Source organism: Boleophthalmus pectinirostris, unplaced genomic scaffold, assembly GCF_026225935.1.
Source record: "Boleophthalmus pectinirostris isolate CB_2022bp ecotype Guang Dong unplaced genomic scaffold, ASM2622593v1 HiC_scaffold_13, whole genome shotgun sequence".
NCBI lineage: Eukaryota > Metazoa > Chordata > Actinopteri > Gobiiformes > Gobiidae > Boleophthalmus > Boleophthalmus pectinirostris.
The window spans coordinates 25983780-26009474 of NW_026571036.1; the positions used below are offsets into that span (position 1 = coordinate 25983780).

The 25695-nt window shown below is 39.0% G+C and overlaps 1 protein-coding gene across 4 annotated transcripts in view; it reads right to left on the bottom strand.

Annotated features, from left to right (window-relative positions):
* runx2b (RUNX family transcription factor 2b) overlaps positions 1-25695 on the bottom strand; it is a 156754-nt gene that overhangs the window by 52327 nt on the left and 78732 nt on the right. For all 4 annotated transcript variants that reach the window (XM_055149392.1, XM_020939909.2, XM_020939908.2 and 1 more), the window contains one exon: positions 15070-15174. In XM_055149392.1, the coding sequence (XP_055005367.1) occupies positions 15070-15174 (105 nt within the window). The remainder of the gene's footprint in view (positions 1-15069; positions 15175-25695) is intronic.

The following is a 25695-nucleotide window of genomic DNA, read 5'->3' on the forward strand; positions in this document are numbered from 1 at the left end:
TGCAGAACAATTTTCATTTCACAATTTTATTATTTCCACAAACCAGGATACAGGATACAGGATTGCTATCTTTTGCTACTTATATAGAATTTATTATTACCATTTCTATTTTTTTTTACTCTTTGTTACTATATTATGTTGTGATGCGTGAGCTGCTGTGTCCAAATCATTTCCCTTGTGGATCAATAAAGTTTGTCTAAGTCTAAAAGTATGACCTCCGTGTGCTGAGTAGATCCTTATATAAAGTTGATTTTTAGTAGTCGTTTATTGGGTCGTTTTGCAGCACTACAAAACAAAACTAAACAAAACAAAACATGACCGAAAGAGTTTAGACTGAAGTAAAAAGTACTTCTAACGCCAAACCCTGTTAAACAAGAAAGAAAAGCAGCGTTTGAAGAGCAAGTTTGCATTTACAAGTTGACTCACGACTCACTGTAGATGTAAGAGACAAAATGTAAATTGAAACAAACTAAACGTAATGCATAATTCGTTCCTTCCAGAGCTCTGGATCTTTCTTTTGTTAAATGCTTGTGCACACGCAGGAGGCAGGCAGGCCGGGGTTGGCGGCGTAGCGGCAGACCGCAGAATAACCAGGAGCTGTCAAGTGATTAAACACAATGAGAAACGGCCGCAGAACCCCCCGTCAGGCTCCCCGCTAATGGCCCGGCGGCCAGAGGGACCTCCGAAAGCACGTACGCCAAAACCAAAGCCGTCCCCACACGTACGTACGACCCAAACGCCCGCTTCTGTAAACCACCAGCCCCCACCTCTGACCAGCCAATTCATTAGCGAAAACTCCGGGAAGCCGTTCAAAAGAGACAAAAGTTACAGGGTGGTCCTTTTTTTTTTTTTTTTTTTTTTTTTTTGTGCGGGGGGGAGAAGTCATATGGCTACCAGAAGGCTCATCAAACGCACAAACGCTACACATCCTTCCTGTCACTGATACAACGGCACTCCGCCAACCGCTCATTAAGGAGAAGTGAAGAGCTAAATACAATCAAAGGCTTGTATTTTGGTTTAAGCGGACTGAGGCTTCGCAGCTGATGTCGTCAACGTTCCCCCCGGGGGTTGGGACGCTAACCACGGGCACTGCTCTGTCTGAGGCTTGTTACACAGACATTATCATAGAGCGTAAAAAGAAGCGGCCTAAGGGAGCGTGGCGTCACCCGTAAAGTTCAGCTCCAGTCAATTGAAGCGGTTATAAAAGTGAATTTGGAGCGGAGTTTCATATTAGGAATTTATTTACGCACAAAATAGTGAAATAAAAACAGCAGGATCATGCAGAGCGGGTTAATATGAAAGTTTTTAAGAGCAAAATGATGTGTTTTGAGTTTGACAGCAGCAGTTACAGAGAGAAGAGGGACGTTTTTTAATATAAAGTCAATTAGAGCCAGAGTCGATGGAGCCAGAAGCGCCCCCATGTTCACTTCCTGTTGTCTGTGTCCATTTATATATATACAGTCTATGTGAAAAAGTTATGATAAATATCAATAAGTACATGTAAATATTAGGGGTGGGACTTGATTAAAAATATATATAATCAATTTCACTCTTTGTAATGAATCACATAACAATATTTGCCCCAAAAGGAACATTTATTTTATCTAAATGAATTTTAGTGGACCACTTCATCAAATAATAAATAATGCACACAGACACTTTTAAACTCAAGCTCTTTTAATGTCTGGAAAAATTATAAAAATTATAATTTGCATTTCATTTCAAAAAAACAGATTAAAGTAAAGTCCCTGTCCAAAAAGAGACTAAAGTTGAAGTGCCATTTTAGTTTAAGTTTCATTCTGAACGTCGTGTATATCTTGTAAACTCTTTTCTGCACAGTTTGCAATAACCAGTGTTTTTGTCAATACTTCCATCGGGTTTTTTTTGTTCATATTTTTAATGCATAATTTTCAATGTGTTAATGTCCCACTCCTCGTAAATACATATAATATATAATTGTACTTGCTGTTAAAATATTACTTTAAAAGAAGCACAATAGTTGTAGAAGTAAAGCAGAGTTTTCATATTGCAGCTTCTGGCTCCATCAACTCTGGCTCCAAATGACGTTACATTGGAAAACTGTTTCCTCGGTCTGTACCTGCTGCAGCGAGACTCGTCCTTTTGGTCTTAAATTGTTCATATTAACCTGCTCTACATGATCCTGCTGTTTTTATTTCACTATTTTGTCCGTAAATAATTCCTAATTACTGATATGGACAGTGTTGGGGAGTAACAGATTACATGTGCCGAAGTTACGTAATCAGAGTACAAATTATGAGTAACTGTATTCGGTTACAGTTACTGTTTCAGTGAGTGGTAATTGGATTACAGTTACTTTGTTGAAATAAATGGATTACACTTCAGTATTTTCCTGTTTTCACATTTTGGGCTATTCCCTTTTTTTTTCTTTTATTTTTTCGGTAATTCCACTCATTGCTGGACACTGAACCAGGTCTAAACCAGGACTAAACAGGACTAAATCAGGACTAAACCAGGACTAAAACCAGGACTAAAACCAGGACTAAACCAGGACTAAACCAGGACTAACTAAACCAGGACTAAACCAGGACTAAACCAGGACTAAACCAGGACTAAATCAGGACTAAACTAAACAGGACAGGACTAAACCAGGTCTAAACCAGTAAACCCAGGACTAAACAGGACTAAACCAGGTCTAAACCAGGACTAAACAGGACTAAACCAGGACTAAACAGGACTAAACCAGGACTAAACCAGGACTAAACCAGGACTAAACAGGACTAAACAGGTCTAAACCAGGACTAAAGACAGGACTAAACTCAGGACTAAACCAGGACTAAACTAACCAGGACTAACCAGGTCTAACCAGGACTAAATCAGGACTAAACCAGGACTAAACCAGGTAAACCAGGACTAAACCAGGACTAACAGGACTAAACCAGGACTAAACCAGGACTAAACCAGGAACTAAACCAGTAAACCAGACTAAACCAGGACTAAACCAGGACTAAATCAGGACTAAACCAGGTCTAAACAGGACTAAACCAGGACTAAACAGGTCTAAACCAGGACTAAACCAGGTCTAAACCAGGACTAAACCAGGTCAGGACTAAACCAGGAAACCAGGACTAAACCAGGTCTAAACCAGGACTAAACAGGACTAAACCAGGACTAAACCAGGTAAACCAGGACTAAACCAGGTCTAAACCAGGACTAAACCAGGTCTAAACCAGGACGGACTAAACCAGGACTAAACAGGACTAAACCAGGACTAAACCAGGACTAAACCAGGTCTAAACCAGGACTAAATCAGACTAAACCAGTCTAAACCAGACTAAACAGGACAAAAACTAAACAGGTCTAAACCAGGACTAAACTAAACCAGGACTAAACCAGGACTAAACCAGGTCTAAACCAGACTAAACAGGACTAAACCAGGTCTAAACCAGGACTAAACCAGTCTAAACCAGGACTAAACCAGACTAAACCAGACTAAACCAGGACTAAACCAGGACTAAACCAGGACTAAGGACTAAATCAGGACTAAAACCAGGTCTAAACCAGGTCTAAACCAGGACTAAATCAGGACTAAAACCAGGACTAAACCAGGTCTAAACCAAATCTAAACCAGGTCTAAACCATGTCTCTTCCTCTTCTAGCAATGATATTTTTTAATTGGTTGAGTAAAGTCTGGGTTTTTTATTTTCTTTTATCAAACAAAACATCTTACGTGAAGATTTCCTCGTCTTTGCTTCTCTACAGCAAATCAAGTAATCCAAAGTATTCAGATTACATTACTCACTCTAAGTAATTTAATGGATTCTGTTACAAACTACATTTTGGGGTATTTAATCTGTAATCTGTAGGCGAATACATTTTAATATGGCTGATACTGGACCTGGCTCCTGTAACCGCCTGCCTCAGTGAGCTTCATTTGACTGGAGCTGAACACAGCGGTGACGTCACAATCCACGTCTTTACACACTCTCTGGTGTCTGGTCTCCGTGCAGTTCTGAGTTGTGAGCTGCTGTTGTTTCGTATCCGCCTCCTCCCTGTGGGGCCCCTCCCTGTGGGGCCCCTCCCCCCCTGCCCCCCCCCCGGCCCCGTGCACCTCTGGCCTCCTAATTACCCACTCGTTTAGCACAAAATCGAGCCGTAATGGCCGACAAAGCCCCACGTGTGTCAATGAAGCGTTCACTGATAAAATCACACTCCGGACACAGACACTCTCCAAAGACTACTGAAGAGAGAGAAACGACAGAGAGAGAGAGGGGGCGGGGGGAAGAGAGAGAGAAAGAGAGAAAGTGGAGAGAGAAGAAGAGAGGGGAGTAGAGAGGACGAGAGGGAGAGAGAGAAATTGGAATGTTGGAAGAAAAGAACAGTGATAGAGAAAGAGAAGCAAAGAGAGGGGGAGGCTTAGAAGAAAGGGAGGGTGAAAACAGAGAGAGCAAGAGAGAACGTGGGAGGAAAGAGAGAACAAGAATAGAGAGAGGTTTAGTACAGAGAGAAAAAAGAGAGAAAGAGGAGGAGAGAAAGAGTAAAGAGAGGGAGAAGAGAGGGCGCATAGAGAGGAGAAGGTCAGAGACAGACTCAGTACAGAGAAAAGGAGAGAGAGAAAGATAAAATGAAAGAAATAGTAGGAGGAGGAGTAGAGAGAGAGCAGAAAGAGCACATAGAGAGAAGGGTGGAGAGAAACTTAGCACAGAGAAAAAGAGAGAAGAGGAGGAGGAGAAAGAGTAGAGAGAGGCTTATAACAGAGAAGAGAAGAGAAGAGAAGAGGAAGGAGGAAGAGAAAAAGAGGAGGAGGAGGAGAGAAAGGGAGCAGAAAGGGCACATGGACAGGAGTAGGGTATAGAGAGAAACTTAGTACAGAGAAAAAAAGAGAGAGGAGAAAGAGGAGGAGGAGAAAGAGTCGAGAGAGGCTCAATGCAGAGAAAAATGAGAGAAAGAGTAGGAGAAGTAGAGAGAGAGAGCAGAAAGGGCACATAGAGAGAAGGGTGGAGAGAAACTTAGCAGAGAGAAAAAGAGAGAATAGAGGAGGATAGAGAGGAGGACGAGAGAGAGCAGAAAGAGCAAATGGAGAGGAGTAGGGTATAGAGAGAAACTTAGCGCAGAGAAAAAAGAGGAGGAGGAGAAAGAGTAGAGAGAGACTCAGTACAGAGAAAAAGAGAGAGAGAAGAGAAGGAGGAGGAGAGAGAGGGAGCAAGAAAGGGCACACAGAGAGGAGAAGGATAGAGAGAGACTTAGCGCAGAGAAAATAGAGAAAGAAGAGGAGGAGAAAGAGTAGAGGAGAGGCTCATTACAGAGAAGAGAAGAGACAGAAGAGGAGGAGGAGGAAGAGAGAAAGAGTAGGAGGAGTAGAGAGAGAGAGAGCAGAAAGGGCACATAGAGGGAAGGATAAAGAGAAACTTAGCACAGAGAAAAAGAGAGAAAGAAGAGGAGGAGAAAGAGTAGAGAGAGACTCTGTACAGAGAAAAAGAGAGAGAAGAGAAAAGAGGAGGAGAAGGCGGAGAGAGGGAGCAGAAAGAGCACATAGAGAGGAGAGGGAGAAAGAGCAGAGAAAAAGAGAGGAGAGAGAGGAGAGAAGGCGGAGAGAGGGAGCAGAAAGAGCACATAGAGAGGAGAAGGGTACAGAGAAATTTAGCACAGAGAAAAAGAGAGAAAGAGGAGGAGAAGGAGCAGAACTAGGCAGCAGAAAGGGTACATAGAGAGGAGAAGGGTATAGAGAGAAACAACACAGAGAAAACGAGAGAAAGAGAAGGAGGAGAAAGAGTAGAGAGAGCCTGTGTACAAAAAAAGAGTACACAAAAGAGAGAGAAAGAGAAAATAAGAGGAGGAGAGAGAGAGCAGAAAAGGCACATAGAGAGGAGAAGGGTAGAGAGAAACTTGGCACACAGAAAAAGACAGAAAGAGGAGGAGGAGAAAGAGTAGAGAGAGACTCAATACAGGGAAAAAGAGAGAGAAAGAGAAAATGAGAGAAAGAGTAGGAGGAGTGGAGAGAGACTAGAAAGGGCACAAAGAGAGGAGAAGGGTAGAGAGAGGCTTAGCACAGAGAAAAAGTGAGAAAAGTACAATAAGAGAGAGCAGAAAGGGCACATAGAGTAGAGAGAAACATAGCACAGAGAAAAAGAGAGAAAGAGAAGGAGTAGGAGGAGTGGAGCAGAAAGGGCACATGTGCGTCGGGCACCTCTCGACCTCTCCGTAATGACCCCACAGAGGGAGACGTGTTCTGGCGCTGCTTTCTGCCCAAATTACACCAGCGCCGCAAATTGGGAGCACTTAACAGCAAAGCAGAGAGGTTCACGGGTTACGCACGACGACACGCACTCCACTCCTCAAACCGCCGCCGTCCCCGGAGCGAGAGAGCGAGAGAGAGCGGCCAACCCAACGGCCCCGCTCGCCATTACAGCCCTTTTTCCTACACGCAAATGTGCTAGGGAAATCAAGAGAAAAGAACAAAGCGTGAGCCTGTTTTGTTTAGTTTTGTTTCGTGCTTTGCCAGCGCTCTCATGTGGCTTTGACTCTTACCTGAGACCGGCTCGTTTCAGGTGATTTCACTCGAGATTTTCAGGCCAATTTGCTCTAATTTGCCCCACGAAAGCTGTCTAACTCGGCCTGTGTCCGATTTGTAAGCAAGAGAATGAGACAGACAAATCGCTCACAGGTCGTACGGTCCACGCCGGTGTTGTGTCCCTGGGCAAGGCGCTTCACGCACCAGGGCGACGCGGAGAGACCGAACCGCAGCCACAAACCACAACCTATTATGCAAATGATTGTGTGTCTACTGAAGCTTCTCGGCTGATGTTGTCAGCGTTCCCGCAAAGTATCAGTAAAGCAATGAATGATTAAAGGTGCATTGTGTAACTTTTCTGTTTAATGTTCATGCAGATGTCACTGAGTGTGTACACATGCAAATCAGTATCCCGGTTATTAGTCATATCCCGGTTATGTCAGTATTCGGGTTACTGCTTTTGCATGCGCACTGAGAAACTGGGACACTCATATCCTCGTGTACATGATCAAATGGAGTATCCCTGTTTCTTGACATAATCTTACAAATGCGCAAGTGCAAAAATGAACTTAAATCAATTACTAAATTAATTAACCAGGAAAAATACAAACCGTGAGCTCCTTTAGCATAAGAAGCTCAGGAGGTTTAACCAGCAGTGAGGAGCTACGAGATCTCCCACAATCCACTGCACACATCAAACCCAACAGATTCTTCATTCAAATCTTCTGCATAAATAAACTCAACTTTACAACATAGGGGTGTCCAAACTTTTTTCATCAAGGGCCACATATCTAAACACAGATGAAGCAGAGGGCCGATCGAGAGCCGTAGACTGGTGCTCAGAACAGTTAATAGTTGAAATATGTGCATGATTAACACATTAGAATGAGTCATCAGTCTTTATTCCTGCTAAGATCCTTAAAACCACACACTAAATATTCAACATTGGCTTTATCAAGGTAGATTTTAAAATATTTTTTAATTGATGCAAGGTAATTTGGCCCAAATCACCTGGAAGTCTGAGGGCCAAGAAAAATGTGTCTGAGGGCCGCATTTGGCCCCCGGGCCATAGTGTGGACATGCCTGATATAAACCAGAACCACTGTAGAGCCACATGAGCCCGTTTGATAATATAATTCAGCTCTGATCACATTTGTTTACATTTTACAGAAACCACACTTAAGACCGCATCAGCTCGCAAAACAGCTCGCTCCTTGTGCCGCTGATGTGATCAGCTTCTTTTGGACTAAATGACACGACTCAGTGGATTATGCGAGTTCTTTTTGTGACAGAAGAGGTGCTGATGATGGTGAGTCTGTTCCGTGCGTATACAGTATAGGAGATAGTTCATGTTTTAGTTTTTCAGCGATCACACGAGTGCAGATTGTACGTGTGCAGGTTTAGCGCAGCTCTTAATTTTACAGTCATTTCACTCGTTTGGTCACTTTATTCATGTTGGTCACTTTATTTATGTCGCTACTGTTGTGGTGAAAAGACTGGAAAGTGTCTTTTGGACGCATGCGCACTCAACTTTATGTTGCAGTAACTGGGATACTGTGTTTACATGCCACAATATCCCAGTTACTATCAGAATAAACCAGCTACAGTATCCTGGTTTCTAATAACCGGGATACTGAAACCAGGGTACTGTGTTTACATGCACCATGAAGAAACTGGGATACTCAAAAAACCCGATCATAACCAGGATACTCATGTGCATGTATACACACTCATTGCTTCACGTAGAATATTGTAATTTGTGTTGCTAAACTAACACTACTTCACGTGGTGCTGTCATTTGCTTGTCTCCACAGAGATAGAGACAGACGGTTTATGCCAAACTGTGGAACATTTCAAGCAAAGTATGAACATCCCCATGGAGACAAGAAGGTTGTAAGTGGAGTAGTGTAGTGCACCTTCAATGTAGACTAGTTGTGAGTCAGAAATCTTTAAATTTTTTATGTTGTGATTATGAGGACCCCCTTCAAAAATGAGATGGTGAGACATCTCAAGGGGCTTATCCTCCAAACAAACAAATACATTTCAAATACTGTGGAACATTTCAAGCAAAGTTGTAATATCTCTATGAAGATAAAAAGTCTGTGGAAACATCAAGACGAGAAAGTCATGTAGTCCACCTCCAAGACCGACTAAAGTTACGAGTCTTGGGTGAAATGCTTGGCAAAAAAACGTCCTTGTGTCCTTAAACAAGACGCCCACATTGTCCAGGTCAGGGGTCTCCAACCTTTTTTCTCCAGTGAGCAGATTTACAAAACGAAAATGCCAGAGAGCGACCGATCCCAAAAATCGCAACAAAACTATAAATATAAGAGTCATGACCTTAGATGGGGAACAGTTAGATGCTTATAAAACATAAACCAATATCCATTTATCGATGCATTAAGTTGGGCATCAAAATGATATTTACAAAGGGAACTGATCAAATTTAACTTTTTATCCACAGTAAATATAGCCTGAATCATCAGCCGGTTTCACTTCGTAGAAACTGTTTGACCTCGCAGTGTTAGGATTTGTTCGCTCGACGGTAGGTGGGTACTTTTTTAAAATTTAACCAATCACTGCTATTGCTGCTAATGCGCCGCTAACAGGGTTAACTGGTATATTACCGTATTTTCCGCACTATTAGGCGCTCTGGATTATAAGGCGCATTAAAGGAAACCCAACAGTGTGATGGGTGAGTGGTTTTGTTTGTTTGTGCGCGTTCACGGTGACTCTGGGCTTTGTTCAGTTGTGGCGTGTAGGGAGGGTGCTGTCTGGGACCAACGGATTGTCGATTGTCTTTTTTGGTTCGTTCCTCCGTTCCGTTCCTCGTCGGCGTGGAGTGATGAGTGTGTCTGCGGGTGTTTTTCGCAGTGCGGTCGCTGTCTGCTCCGTGTGTGTTTGTGTGTTCTGTGGGTGGTGCGGCTTTGTAGTTTACTGAAGTCGTGCTGGGACACCGAGTGGATTCGTGTATAGGGCGCTCTGGATTGCGGGGCGTTTTTTGATTGGGTTGGAGGCTTAAGAGTGCACCCTATAGTGCTGAAAATACGGTAAGCTTTTCCCAAATCCTGTAAGAAGACGGGCAATAACGTCTTTCCACCAAATATTCTCTTTGTTCCAGCTTTAAATCCTCGATCTCGGGAATCGTTGCCAACACAGAATATATGACTTTTCGCTGATTGGCTGGTGCCCGAACTCGCACCTCCGGGTTTTTGCGAACCACCTAGTGTATTCTGATTCCTGACCTAGTCGCTGGAGAGAAATGAAACTGAATGGAGGCACTAGGTGGCACCAGCTTGGCTACAATACATAGAATTCAGAAATCCTATGGTGAGCTGCTTGGAAGGTGGTGGAGAGCTGCACAGCAAAAAGTGGAGTGTTAAAATTGACTCTCACGGAATCAATCTGAACATTTTCTCAGAGTTTATATGAATCTGTTCTAGAGTTAAATTAATATTTTTGGAAATGTTCATTAAATAACACTGGACCAAAGTTCCTGTTTAACCCCGAAATCAAGAGTTATATTCACGTTTTGAGAGTAAACAGATAACACTTTGTAGAGTTATCCTGATTTAGCTAAACAACACACAGAGGCGTTTTATTTTATTTTTACACTTTATTTGAGTTAATTTAAGATGAAATTATGTACAAAACTGGTTCAAACTGGTCTTCTCTCACAAGAGTTTGAAGTGGTGAATGGGAGGAGCCAAATTAACACTAAGAGAAGTTGAAATAACACTAGAGGAAGTTGAATTAACACTAAGAGAAGTTCAATTAACCTCAACCACATCAACTCTGGCAAATAACCCCAACTCGAACCCCCATTTAACTTTCAAATAGTTAAAATAACACTTCAGGTGTTAAAAACAACTCTGAAATATTTTACCCTAAAATTTTTACCGTCCAGTTTTTGCTGTGTGCTGGTAGCTCCTGAGCAACAGGTTGGAGACCCCCGGCCTTGGTGTTGGTCAGAGGGGCTGATGGTGCAGATTGGCAGCCTGGCTACTGTCAGTCTGTCCCAGGGCAAATGTGACTACAATACAGCTGTGTGGAGCTAATGATAGAACTGTAAAGAGCTTTGTGTGTCTTGAAAGGAGCTATAATTAGTCCAGTAATTAATTAAGAAGACAAGAATCAAGATAAGAACGCTGGGTAGAGTGCACCTTCAAGACAGATGAGTTATGAGTCTTATAAATGTATTAAACATGGAGGGTGTGTCTGAGTACCTCCAGTGAAACAAGCGATTGTGACACCTCCAGGAGTATTTATAGCCCGGCCGCCTTGACTCATTTCACAGCTATGTGAGGTTTTTGCTCGGATGGCAGAAAGAACAGTAAAAAGAAGCAAGTTTGTGGACACAGGCACTGTCTATCCGCTCGGTCACGCCTCAGCGCCTACATCCTTTACGGTAAAAACGCAAAAAAAAAAAATTCATCTGCCCACACGGAAAAGCAGAGCCGAAACGCTCCCCCTACACACACACACTCTGAAAAAGCCCTTTAATTTGTCCCTTCGCTGTAGCCATAGTCAACAGTAAGTCTCGAGTCATCATTTGGACACACTTCTAACAGTGGAGAGACCAAATTGGACTTTCTAAACAAACTCCGCCCCCCATCTGCTCGCTGCTAAATAACTGGACTTGTTTGAAAGTGAAGTGACGAGGGACAGCAGATGCACAGGAAATACTTCTGATCAAAGAATATGGGTCTGAAGGAAGAGGATGGCGTTAGAGCGAGTGTGTTCTTAATTAACGGACAGTCTGTAATGCTGTTAATGCGCTTGTATCAAGAATATTTATCCAAATGTGACTTTTGTTATGGTTTGAATTATCTGTTTCTCAGTCTCAGTGCTGGTGAGCTGCTACTTTAACCACAGATGCCCCGCGGCAGATTAATGACAATGTGGCTGCTAATCTAAGTCTAATACTAATTATGTTGTCTTGCTCGTATCTTATCATGTTAAACCGAGATTTGTGCAATATTTTATCTAAAAGCTGTCATGTTGTTGACCAAACTGTATATTGTAAAAAAAAAAAAAAAAAAAAACTAACCCTGAGTCTAATACTAACAGGTCTTATCATAGACTAAACTAAATAAATAATAATAAAAAAAATAAATTGTAGATGATTAAATAAATAAATAATAATAATAATAATAATAATAATAATAATAATAATAATAATAATAATAAATAATAATAATAATAAAATAATAATAAAATAAATAATAATAATAAAAAATACAAATAAAATAGAATAAATCATAAATACTAATAAAATAATACAAAATAAATAAATAAAATATAATACATCCAAAATAAAATATAAATATAGATCTAAAATATTATGAAATAAAAAAATAAAAATAAAATAATATATATATATAATTTAGTTAACTAGTTAGACTAATAGGTCTTATCACATGACACACATTACGTTCCTATATAATATTGATTTACATTAAAGCTGCACTGTGGAACTTTTCTGGTGGAGGTTGTGTCACATGCTTGTTTCCATGGAGGTGTTATTCCTGTGCCTGCAATGTTCCACAATATGACATTAAACATTATCTATCACCATGGAAACAAGCAGATGACAGGACTAGGCCAGATTACGAGTCAGACCTGTGAAGCGGCGAGCTCACTGACAGGAAGAATGCACGTGTTTCAAGAGATCTTTCTCCACAAATAAATACACCTGTAATTGATTCTATGTAAGGTGGTTACATTTAATGCCACAGTGAGGAACATTCCAAGGAAAGCAATAACATCTCATGGTAGCGGACCCCCTATAGAAAGTTACATAGAGCATCTTTAACTTCCTGGAGACTAAACGTAACTCTAATTCCTGAACAATTCCCTATCAATTTGACTCACTTTAAGTTTAAATCATGTTGCTTTAATGAAAAAAAAAAAGTTAAATAAAAAAATCTAATATATAAATAAATAAAATTGTATTAATAATAATAATAATAATAATAATAATAATAATAATAATAATAATAATAATTGTTGCATCATTGAGATAAAAGTTTTTGTTTTTGTTTTGTTTTTTTTGTGACATGAAGTGAAGCAGGCCCCCGCAATATGATAAGTACCCACCCACACTGATACATAGGAGCTTCCTTAAAGCTTCACTGTGTAACTTTTCCGCTTGTCTCCATGGAGATGTTATTGCTCTGCGGACAGTCGCCCCTATTCACAGAAGGAATAATTGTATTTGTGAACAATAGAAACAACCGTCATGAATGAACAAACGCTAGACAGTATGTTTAAAGTCATACCATGGAACATTCAAGGGAAAGCCTTAACATCTCCATGGAGACAAGACGGTAGTGAACCCACCACCAGAAAAAGTTACGTAGCTGAGTAGAAGTCATTTTTAATCTCGAAACATTCCCAAACATTTTCAGTGATTTGTTTCTGTGTGGATAAAGTCTAAAAACCCCAACCACTGCCACACAACACACACAACACACAACACACGACACACAACACACAACACACTTTCACAATAGCGCTGTATTCTAACGCTAACGTTAATCCGCCCGGGTCCTGGCTCCTCGCTGTCTCCGTTTAGCGCCACATGTGACAGGGCGGGTGGCTTTGTTTGTGGCGCGATATTGTTTCAGCGAGACTAGACGCCACTGGATGAGAATATGTTTTTTATGAATAGGGAGGAGGGTTAAGGCAAACAGCTGCGTGCCAGACCAGTTGGCATCTCCAGCTATAGTAAAGTTTTTTTTTTCCCTCCTCACTTGTTTTTATATGGGCTGTTAAAAGAAGCTGATGCTTGCACTCTCCAGCCCGGCGTACCCTCTGCAGCTCCGTCGCCTCGCTCTTTTCATTTGATTCTTCTTGGGGTTTTAAGTGTCACAAACTCGTTCCGATGGGTCGCCGAAATTACAAGGAAGCTGATGGCGGAGTAACAGTCACTTCTCATATAACTCGTTTTACAAGGCGCCCATTTACTCGCATTCATTTGCATTCTACAGTTACACCCAGACATTATCAGAGGTGTCATAATTAGATGGAGATGTGATGTTTATGGATTTCCAATATGGACAGACGGAACAGTGTTACTTGTTTTGTACTTTTGGTTCCCTCTTTTCTGTTTTTGTTTATTATTTTCTTTTTCTTTGTTTTTGACTTTACTTTGCGTGTCTTATCTTTTCTGTACACAACAAAAAGTAAAACGTTAAAATTTCAGGGTAAAATTTTTCACAAAAAGTGTTATTTTAAATATTTGAAAGTTAAATGGGGGTTGGAGTTGGGGTTATTTGCCAGTGTTGATATGGTTGAAGTTAATTCAGCTTTCACTAGTGTTAATTCAACTTCTCCTAGTGTTAATTCAACTTCCCCTAGTGTTAATTCAACTTCCCTCAGTGTTAATTCAACTTCCCCTAGTGTTAATTCAATGTCCCATAGTATTAATTCAACTTCCATTAGTGTTAATTCAACTTCCCCTAGTGTTAATTCAACTTCCTTTGGTGTTAATTCAACTTCGTCTAGTGTTAATTCAACTTCCACTAGTGTTTATTCAACTTTCCTTAGTGTTAATTCAGTTTCCCTCAGTGTTAATTCAACTTCCCCTAGTGTTAATTCAATGTCCCATAGTATTAATTCAACTTCCATTAGTGTTAATTCAACTTTCCATAGTGTTAATTCAACTTCTCCTAGTGCTCAATTAACTCCTCTTAGTGTTAATTTGGCTCCTCCCACCCACCACTTCAAACTCCTGTGAGAGAAGACCAGTTTGAACCAGTTTTGTTCATAATTTCATCTTAAATTAACTCAAAGTGTCAAAATAAAACACCTCTGTGAGTTGTTTCGCTAAGTCAGGATAACTCTACAAAGTGTTATCCGTTTACTGTCAAAACTTTAATATAACTCTTGATTATGGGTTAAACAGGAACTTTTGTCCAGTGTGACTTAATTAACATTTCCAAGAATGTGAAATTATCTCTAGAACAGATTGGACTCATATAAACCCTGAGAAAATGTTCAAATTTAATCCGTGAGAGTCAATTTTAACACTCCACTTTTTGCTGTGTGTGTTTGTGTTCTGTTAAAAGTAAATGATCCTCCTGACATGTTAAACGCTTGAAGAAAAGAACAATAAATTACTAAAAAAATCAACTTTTTTTTAGAGCTAATTCAAAACTTTGACCGCTCTAGTATGTGTATTGTGTCACCATGGTAACTGCTGATATAGATTAACATAATGAATGAAGTAGAACCACCCCAGCGTGATGTCACTGTGAAGAATGGATAAAGCAATGAGCGATTAAAGACGCACTGTGTAACTTTTTTGCTTGATGTTCCACAGTATTAATGTAATGTAATCAGTCACAACTTGTAATTGAATAAATGTAAAGTGGAGCTGTTTAATGTCACACTGTGGAACATTCCAGGCAGAGCAATGACATCTCCACAGAAACAAGCAGGTGACGGACCCCTAATCGAAAAGTTACATATGTACATAGCGCACCTTTGAGTATGGACCGAGTAATATTTATGTCTGAAATAAATAAAAAAAATAATAATAATAAATGTGAGAGAAGAGTTTGGTTTGTACTCACTCCTGGGCTCTCGGGGTCCATCCACGGTGACCTTTATGGCGCGGTGGTAGGTGGCAACTTGGGGCGGGTTGGTGAATACTGTGATGGTCAGGGTGAAGCTCTTCCCTGTGGACATAAATAATAACGTTAAGTCAAATATTTAGGCAGTCACAAGTACTGGAAAAACCTCTGTTCCACCTCGTGATGTCATGAAGCAGTAGTTTTCAAGTTAACAGTTACATTTTTACTTTTAGTTCAGTAGAGATCAGGTCTGAAATGATCCAAATGATTCTAGTTTAGGCATGTGGAGCACTTCCTGTATTACCACATGACATCACTAGGTGGATCAGAGTGCGTTACGTATAAGAGAAGAACTCAGCATTCAACATTATTTAGCTTTGTATTTCTTTTTAGGAATTTTCAGTGTTTTATTGTTTCAAATACAACACATCCATGAATTTGAGTGATTCAAAATTAGCACAGTTTCCACAGAAATTAAATATTCAAGTATCCTACATTTTAAACAATCAAAAGTCCTCAAAATGTCGCCTATAAACAAAAAGCTGAAACCCAAGAATACACAGCCTACCCAAACTTAGTCATAGTTCACTAGTAAATGTTGATAGTACTTGTATTTACCAGTGGTGGGATAAGTACTCAGTTTTGAAGTAAAAGTACAGATACTGCAGCAAAAAATTAATAAATAAATAAAATAAAATAAAAAATACTCAGGTAAAAGTACAAGTATCACATGAACTATCTACTTAAGTAAAAGCATTAAAATACCCGTTTAAAACCGTGCTTAAAAATAAAAAGCAAAAATATTTCATGAATGCTTTGAGATCTAATAAAGCTTCAAATGTGGTGATTTTGATACAGATTTGATCAACAGAAACAACTTAATCGATATTTTTTCTTACCCGTTTTGATTTGTTTGTGTTGGTGTATTTTAATTTGCTCAAATTATAAATGTGCTAAAAATAAACCCAGTCTTTTCAGCCAGTCTCAAACTACCGTATAATTAAAAAATACTTTCAATTTTCAGTCCAATTAATGAAATGTATTCGAGTAGAAAGTACAGACACCCGTGTACCTGACACCTGACACAAGTGTCGTGAAGTAAAAGTAAAAAAAAAAAGGTGCACTGTGTAATTTAGAGATGTAGAGATGTCATTTCTCTGCGTGAAATGTTCCACAGTGTGACTTTAAACAACTCTACTTTACATTTATTCAATTACAGGTGGTTTTAGAGCTCAAAAATACCTAGAAATACATGTATTGTGACTGTGAGCGGGGTCGCCTCTCCACAGATCTGACCTGTAACTTGATCTGGTTTGGTCTCCATGGAAATAGACAGTTTTAATGCCATACTGTGGAACATTCCAGACAAGGCAATGACATCTCCACGAAGAAAAGCATTTGAAAAGTTAAACAACGCAAGCAGATAACTAAAATATACACTTCAGTACTGCAGTTTACTACTTTTACTTCTAGTACTTCTACTCCAGTTACCAGCAGAGCAATTACTTGGATCATTTCTTACATACTCTTGAGTAATTCTATTCGAAGTACTTTTACGTAACAGCTTTTTGGCAGCCGTCTGAGCCTGTGGTGACATCAAACACCCTCCAGTGACATACCAGCTCGCTCAGACAATACTCCGCATTGATGCTTTAACCAGGCCCATGTCACAAGTGTGTCTGTGATCACATAATAGCCGATCCAAACCGGGGCCACTACACAATCCTCTTCATGTAAATTCACCGCAGACAGCATTGGCCGGCCTTGTAGCTCGTTTGGCAGGGGTGAAGGAGAAAAAGCGGAGCGAAGAAGGAGCCGGTCTCGTGATCCGGGCCCTCTCTCTCCCCGTCTAACCCAGCGTGAGTGGGCGAGAGGCATTTTAATAGTCACTTCCTCTCTAGATAATCCCGAGCAGTTGGTGCCTTGGGCCTGGCTGCGCGCACACCAGAGGAATGCTGCTGCGAAATAAGGCGAGAGCGCAAAGCATCACGTCGCCACGGAGACAGACGGGAAACAGGAAGTAGAAGGAGAAGCTGGCCAGTGGTGTTTGTGCTTGTTTTTTTAGTGGATGTTGTCGTTACCTGATTTTGAACCTGACTGTTATTGTCAAGTGCTTCTTTGTTTAAAGGTGCACTGTGTAACTTTATGGTTGGGGGTCTATCACCTGCTTGTTTCTATGGAGACGTAATTGCTCTGTCTAGAATGTTTCACAATATGACATTAAGCAGCTCTACTTTACATTTATGCAACTACAAGTGGTTTAGTAGCTCAAAAATAATGAGAAAAACAAACATTCTGACTGTGCGCGGGGTCGCCTCTCCACAGATCTGCCCCACAAACAGTGGAGTGTTAAAATTAACTCTCACAGAATCAATTTAAACATTTTCTTATGAGTCCAATCTGTTCTAGAGTTAATTTAAAATTTTTGGAAATGTTCATTAAGTAACACAGGACCAAAGTTAATGTTTAACCCCAAAATCAAGAGTTATATTCACGTTTTGAGAGTAAACGGACAACACTTTGTAGAGTTATTCTGATTTAGCTAAACGACACACAGAGGTGTTTTATTTTTACACTTTGCTTGAGTTAATTTAAAATGAAATAAGGTAAAAAAAAACTAAAAAAAAAACTAGTTCAAACTGGTCTTCTCTTGCAGGAGTTTGAAGTGGTGGGTGGGAGGAGCCAAATTAACACTTAGGGAAGTTGAATTAACACTAGGGGAAGTTGAATGAACAATAAGGGAAGTTGAATTAACACTTAGGGATGTTGGATTAACACTACGGGAAGTTGAATTAACACTAGGAGAAGTTGAATTGTATTCATATCATCTCTGGCAAATAACCCCAACTCGAACCCCCATTTCACTTTCAAATACTTAAAATAACACTTTTTTGGTTTTAAAAACAACTCTGAAATAGTTTACCCTGAAATTTTAACCCTCCAGTTTTTGCTGTGTCACCTTTAACTTGGTCTGGTTTGATCTCCATGAAGATACAAAGAAGAAGTTTAATGCCACACTGCGAAAAGTTACACAATGCACCTTCAAGAGACGCTTTTTTTTAATCTGACAAAACCACCTTATAGTAAGAAATAAATGTGCACAGAGCCTTTAATCCTAAAAAGTCCAGAGAATCAGAGTGGTGTTTTTGCTGGTTTTGCCCACCCGTACTTGCTGATGTGTGTGAAGCACTTCCTGAGCTGCCCCTGCCTCATTGTAAACATCCTCGTTCAGAGTTGTGATAAGATGACTGGGCCAGATAACACACACAGACGCAACAGGTGCCCCGCATACCAGCCCCGGCTACATCAGGGTGTTAGAAAGGATATACATTCATATATACATGCATACATACATACAAACATACAGGGACTTGGACTTGGACTTGGACTTGTGCCGTGACCATAAGTCTGCGTTAAGAAGTGGGCTAAGGGAGTGTGACAAAAAAGAACAAAATAAAAACACCAGGATCATGTAGAGCGAGTTAACACAAACAATTTAACACCAAAATGACGAGGTTCACTGCAGCAGTTACAGAAAAAGGGGCGAACAGATTTTCAATGAAAGTCAATTGGAGCCAGAGTAAGTGAAGCGCGCCCATGCTCACTTCCTGTTTGGAAAATGACTTAAATTGAGAACATTTGACTTTATTTGAGTAGATTCAACTTGACAAGTAAAAGCAAAAAGTTGTTGTTTTTCTTATTTTAAGTGTAGCACGATGTATTTTCAGATTTTAAATACAAAAAGTCTTGTTCCTCTGGCAGAAAATTTTACTTGTCAAGTGAAATTTACTCAAATCATGATAAAACTTTCTTAATTCAAGTCATCTTAACTTGGCTAGATTTTAGTTTTTTGCAGTGTATGGTTGTAACAATACCAAATTTTAAAAGTTGATTTTGATATTAAGAAAAAAAGTCTTGATATGGATTAACAATTTTGATAACTCTTAATTTTAGTTCATCTGAGCATCTGTTATTTTTTGATACTACTTTCAGTTAGGGCTGTCAAAAGTATCGAAAATCTGATGCTAATCAATACTAAAACTAGAATCGAAACTCAATTCTCATTTGAACAGTTATCGATACTAAAAAGTCCCATTGACAAGACAGATATGAACCTTTCCTGAATGTTTTTAGAACAGGAGTCTCCGGTGAGCTACCTTAACGAAACAAACATTTCAGCAGTCGCAAAGAAATTGAGCAACATTCGATTCTGTTTCTTATTTTACGTGCAAAAAGATGTTGTTTTTCTTATTTTATGTGTCGCAAGATGTAGTTTCATATTTTAAGCACAGAAAGTCTGGTTTTGCTGGCAGGATAGAAAACTTTCTTAATTTAAGACATCTTAACTTGGCTTTTAGTTCAGCTGAGCATCAATGTTTTTTTGATATTACTTTCGGTAAGGGCTGTCAAAAGTATCGAAAATCTGGTACTTTTGAATCGAAACTCAATTCTTATTTGAGCAGGTATCGATACTATAAAAGTCCCATTGACAAAACAGAAATGAACCTTTCCTGGATGTCTTTAGAACAGGAGTCTCCAAACTTTTTTTCTCTGATGAGCTACCTTAACAAAACAAAAATTTCAGCAGTCGCAAAGAAATTGAGCAACATTCGATTCTGTTTCTTATTTTAAGTGCAAAAAGTTGTTGTTTTTCTTATTTTAAGTGTCGCAAGATGTAGTTTCATATTTTAAGTACAAAAGTTTTGTTCAATTGGCAGAATAGAAAACTATCTTAACTTGGCTAGGTTTTGTTTTTTGCAGTGTATGGTTGTGACAATACCAAATTTAAAAAGTTGATTTTGATACTAAGAAAAAAGTCTTGAGTCTTGAGCAGGTATCGATACTAAAAAAATCCGATTGACAAGACAGAAGTGAACCTTTCCTGAATGTTTTTAGAACAGGGGTCTCTAAACTTTTTTCTCCAGTGAGCTACTTTTACGAAACAAAAAATTCAGCAGTAGCAAAGAAACTGAGTAAATCTAAGAGTCATGGTGAGCCTTAGACAGAGAAGAGTTCGATTCTTATAAAACATAAACCATTATCCATTCATTGATGCACCAAGTTAGGCATCCAAATTACACATTTACAGTGGTAATGAATCACTACTTATTACACACACAAGACCATCATTGTGGTATCAGAATCGGCATTGAGTATCGAGTCTACTCCTTTGTATCGGAATAGAGTATGAAATTTTAGTATCGTGACAAGACTAGTATCAGTATCCATTCGATATCTGGATAATGATTCTAAAATGACCCTATGAGTCACTGTCACAGACTTAGTTCCAGAAAACAGCCTTGTATAACCTATTTCGTCTCCTCCAAATCCATTAAAAATTACAGATCAGAAGTCCGATTTGGTTTGTATCATTCCTAATCTAATAATTAATGGTGGTTTCTTTTGACCAAAGTTCTGAGGAGTCTTGTGTTCAAACGGGTGAGGACGCTGCAGGTCACATGATGGTGGTTTCTCAGACTGTCTCCAGATAACATCTCCTTCCATGATCCCAAATTGCGTCTCATGGGAGCCATATTTCCAAACAGCGAGAAATGTGACTCTGCTTTCATGTCTAGTGCGTAATCATGTACACAATTAAAAGTGGACTGTGTAACGTTTCTGTTGGGGCTTTGTTTCTAGGGAGATGACATTGCTCTGATTCAGATGTTCCACAGTATGACTTTAAACAGATCTGCCTCACGTTTATTCAATTACAGGTGGTTTTAGAGCTCAAAAATAGTTTGAAAATCAGGCACTGTGGTTGTGGGCGGGGTCACCTCTCCACAGAGCTGACATGTAACTTGGTCTGGTTTGGTCTTCGTGAAGATAGAAAGGTTTAATGCCATACACTGCAAAAATAAACTCTAGCCAAGTAAAGACAACTTGAATTAAGATTGTTTTATCATGATTTGAGTACATTTCACGTAAAATTATCTACCAATGGAACAAGACCTTTTGTACTTAAAATATGAAAACACCGTGTTTTTTTGGAGTATAAAGTGCACCGGATTATATGGTGTATTCTCTCGTCTATTTTCATACATAAATTGCGTTAAGCCAAACAAACGACACTTGAGACTAATCCCTTAGCTCAGGCGTCCACAATCATTTGTTTATGTTTTACAGAAAAGAAAGTTAAAGCCATGTGACTAATTTGCATAAACTATAAGCACTGAAAAAACAGCTTGCTGCGTGTGCTGCTGATGCGGTTCAAGCTTCTGTGGGACTAAAGGACACAAGTCCATGAGACTCCTGACTACAGTAGCCGTAATGCTCTGACAATCCATCAAGAGGTGCGGCTTCATAGTTTACCAAAGTCGTACTAAAACATTTGGACAGATTTTTGAGCCCCGTGTACCACATAAAATCAGTTCTAGGTCAGTAAACACAACCAGAATTAATACAAAAGACGGACTGTTGATTTTTGAGAAAGTTAAAGGATTTTAAGTGCGGCTTATAGTCCCAAAAATACGGTACATCTTACTATACATAAAATCACTTTCTGCATGTAATATAAGAAACAAAATGTAATGTCGCTTGAATTTAGAAAAAACATGATTCCATTGGCAGATCATTTTACTTGTCAAGTTGAATTGACTCAAAAAAAAGTCAGATGTTCTTAATTTAAGTCATTTTTAACTTACCTAGATATTGTTTTTTGGAGTGTGTTGTGGAACATTCCAGACAAAACAATAACATCTCCATGGAGACAAACATTTGATCGACCCTCCATCGAAAAAGTTACACAATTCACCTTTAAAACGTAAGATTCAGTGAAATGATTCAATAATTCAACAGTTTATAAAGATCCAGAAGCAGATTTCAAATAAAATTTTGGGTCTTGTGGAAATTAGTAATCACATATCTGATTATCCCTGAGCAGAGATGGATGAAGTACTGTTTTGTTGTTGTATTACTTTAGTAAAAGTACAGACACTGGGGCAAAACTTACTCAAGTATCACATAAAAAAATCTATGAAAGTAAAAGTATTAAGCCCGTTTAAAATATACTTAAAGAGTACAAAGTAGAAGTATTTCGCAGAGATTTTCAGAACAATTAAAAGATGAAATGTAGTGATTTTGATGCAAGTGATTCAATTGATTTCTTAATTTTTTGAGCAGTTTTTTTATTGATTTGCTTAAAGTTGGGGTTCAAACTTAAATGAAATGTGTTAAAAAAAAGTCTCAGCCATTTCAAAGTACTTTTTACTTTTCAGTCCAGTTAAAAAATGTAGTTATAGAAAGTAGTAGCAAGTACAGATACACGTTCTCAAATGTAAAGTAAAAGTAAAAAGTATTCACTGTAAAATTACTTAAGTAAAGTAAATACAGATACTTCAAATTTATACTTAAGCATTGCACTTTTACTTTCATACTTTGTTACTTTCCAGCTCTGGCCCTGAACAAGCTTTGGAACTTTTAATATTATATTTTCAGAAATTCTATAGGAAAAATGAATGAGAAATGTCGTTTGAGAACCTTGAAATTGTGTCTCGTGGGAGCCACATTTCTAAACATCCAGAAACGTGAGCCTGCTTTCATGTTTGGTGCGTAATCACGTAGCCCGCTTTTGTAATCCTCATTCTTTTGTGTTTCTCTCTTTTCATTTTGTGTAATTTATTCCTGTAAATTACCAGCAAATTGTGTATGTTGACGACTCAAAGTTTGCTTCTTTCCCGTGTTTGATGTTTCAGGCCGGCTCCAGACTAAACATTCAATATTTCTCAACTTTTTCAAATGACAGCGATAAATAAACAGGCTTTTGGATCCAAATGGAAATCTGATAGTGTTAAAGTGTACAATTTCTAGAGGGAGGGACTGTCAAGGACACAGAGCTCGAGAAAATGTTATTGTTTGGCTTGGAATGTTCCACTGTGCAGCTTTAAACTCATCTCTCATGCTTTTTATATGCTTTATGTATTTTTTTATTGTTATTTTTATGTTTTCTTGTATTATTATTGCTATTTGTCTTCGTATGGATGTGTATTAAAGGTGCATTGTGTAACTTTTCTAGTGGAGGGTTCGTCAAATGCTTTTCTCCGTGGAGATGCTATTGCTTTGTCTGGAATATTCCACAGTGTGATATTAAACAGCTCTACTTTACATTTATTCAATTACAAGTGATTTTATAGCTCGCCTCTCCACTGATCTGACCTGTAACTCAGTCTGGTTTGGTGTCGATGAAGATAGAAAGGTTTAATGCCATACTGTGAAACAAGGCTGAATGATCTATTGTTTTGGGCTGAAAATCGCAAACTCAGACAATACGATTTTGGGAGTGTCAAAGCCGCGTTTTTTTGCAGTGCTCATAAAGCCCAATTTAAGGGCGAAGTATATTTCTACGTCGACTCAACGCACACTGTTGCTGTCGTCTTGTCGCTGTTGTTTTTGATTTATGGATCTGCGTCGAGGTCTATGCGCCTTGAAGAAATTCACCACCACAACGTGAGGATTTAAAACGGCTTTAAAAAGGCTTTGTGTAAAGTTTAACGTGAACCATCTCCAACACGATAGAAACACAGAACAGACTCACCATCAGCAGCACATCCTCTGTCACAGAAAAAAGCACTCATATTCCACTGAGTCAAGTCCTTTTTAAATCCGACAGAAGCTGAACCTCATCAAGGCACAAAGAACCGAGCTGTTTTTTTTGTAGTTTATGCAAATGAGTCATGTGGTTTTAAGTAAAATTTTTGTAAAACATAAACAAATGTGCATAAAGCTGCATTAAACACATTATTACTCAATGTATATTATCCTCCTGAGACCTGGACTATTCATTTGTGTCCTTTGTAGTGGACGTTGAGTTAACCAGTCGATCTTTTAAGTGTTTTGAGACAGACTCTTAATGGCGGAAATAGGTTCGTCTGCCTAAACAGAGCCGGGGGATTATAGGTACGATCATGTCCAGGATTTAAAAAAATGAAATCAATAAGAGTTTGTGGCTGCACTATAATAAGAAATTAAGAAATTAAAAGAGCCTTAACACTTTTTGAGGCGACTGTAGAAGCTTGTCATAAAAAAGTTATTTTTGTTCACATGGATTTAACACCAAAATGTTCCCGGCGTCCATTACAGAGAACACGTTATAAAATTATGAAATAAAATGAACAAAATCTAAATGCTAAGGTGTTCATTTACCTCAGATAGAAAAATCACAAGAATATATCTTGCAATAGACTTTTTTTCTCCGGGTCTGTGTAAGTTGGGCTTTACGATCCAGCGTCAAATCATTGGTGCAGAACTAGAAGTTTCTGTGATGTTTGCAAATGTTCATGTGCACTGAAACTTGATTTGAAAAAAATCGTGGATAAAATCGAACTCGCAATATCTGCCAGAAAAATCGCAATTCAATTTTTTCTTCAAATCGTTCAGCCGTACTGTGAAACATTCCAGACAAAGCCACGGAGAAAAGCATTTGACGGACCCTCCACCAGAAAAGAACTTACACCAACGCACCTTTAACAGAGACTAAATCCAAAACAAAAAGACTTGGATTTAATAACGAAAATCACCTTTTTAATTTTAGTTTTTAATTAAAGCTAAAAGGAAAAACAAAAGCTTCATATTTGATTTGTTGCTCTGTCAATTATTGTGCCAACTAATATTGCAATACCGATACTTTTGCCATATTGTGCAACCTTCAGAAACTTCCACCAGCTCGTCTCCATGGATACCGCCAATCTGGAAAATTCCTGGCTAAACAACGACAAGGAAGTTTCACACCATCCATCTAAAAACGATAGAAATCCATTTAAATTTTTTCATAGGCAAATCATTTCAACACACTGGGGTAATTTATTTATTGACATTTATTGTGCAATGTTCGTTTTTACTGCCAAAAACTACTACCAACTCGCTCATCTCCACGGATAGAGACATTCTGGAACGTTCCTGGCGAAGGTAGTTTCGCGCCATCGGCCTAAAAACAATCTACACGACACAGCGTCCCTTTAGGTTTCGACTCCTCTCGACAGACGGGGTTATTTATCGGTTTTGATATGTGTAAAGAGACAATTAGAGTTGCAGTTCTGTTTCACAATGCGGATCATCTAGTCTTAATGAATAAAGCTCCATTCATATTACGTTACATCTCACAAGACTTAACCCAGAGACTGTAAATCTTTGTCAATCTGTTCTGGCGCTCTCCTGCTCTTGGCCCTGACTCCGAGCAGTCAGAGCTCCCCTCCGTCCTCCGTCGTCTCCGCTCGTACTCGTGTCGGATTCATTTCAGACACCTCATCTCCACTGGCTCCTATGTCATTTCCTGTGACTAGATTCTGTGTCACTGCTTAAAAAAAAAAAGAAAAAGAAAAGAAAAAACGGTCTCCAGGGTGACATAACATCACCACTCGCTTCTTTTTATTTCCTCACAGCAATAAAAAAAAAAAAAAAAAGTCGACATTTCTTTAAAGGGCTCATATTACACTATTTTTAAAATCTATGTTATAATGTTGTTACGACTTGGAGTTGTGTTTTGTTTCATTCACGTGTTTGAGTAAAGCTAAGTATGCTCTGTTCCAATTTGTGATGTCATGAAGTGGTAGTTTTCAAATTAACAGCTCCTTTGACCTTGTGTTCAGGAGAGATTTGCAATTCCAGGGCTGGAATTATCTGAATGATTCT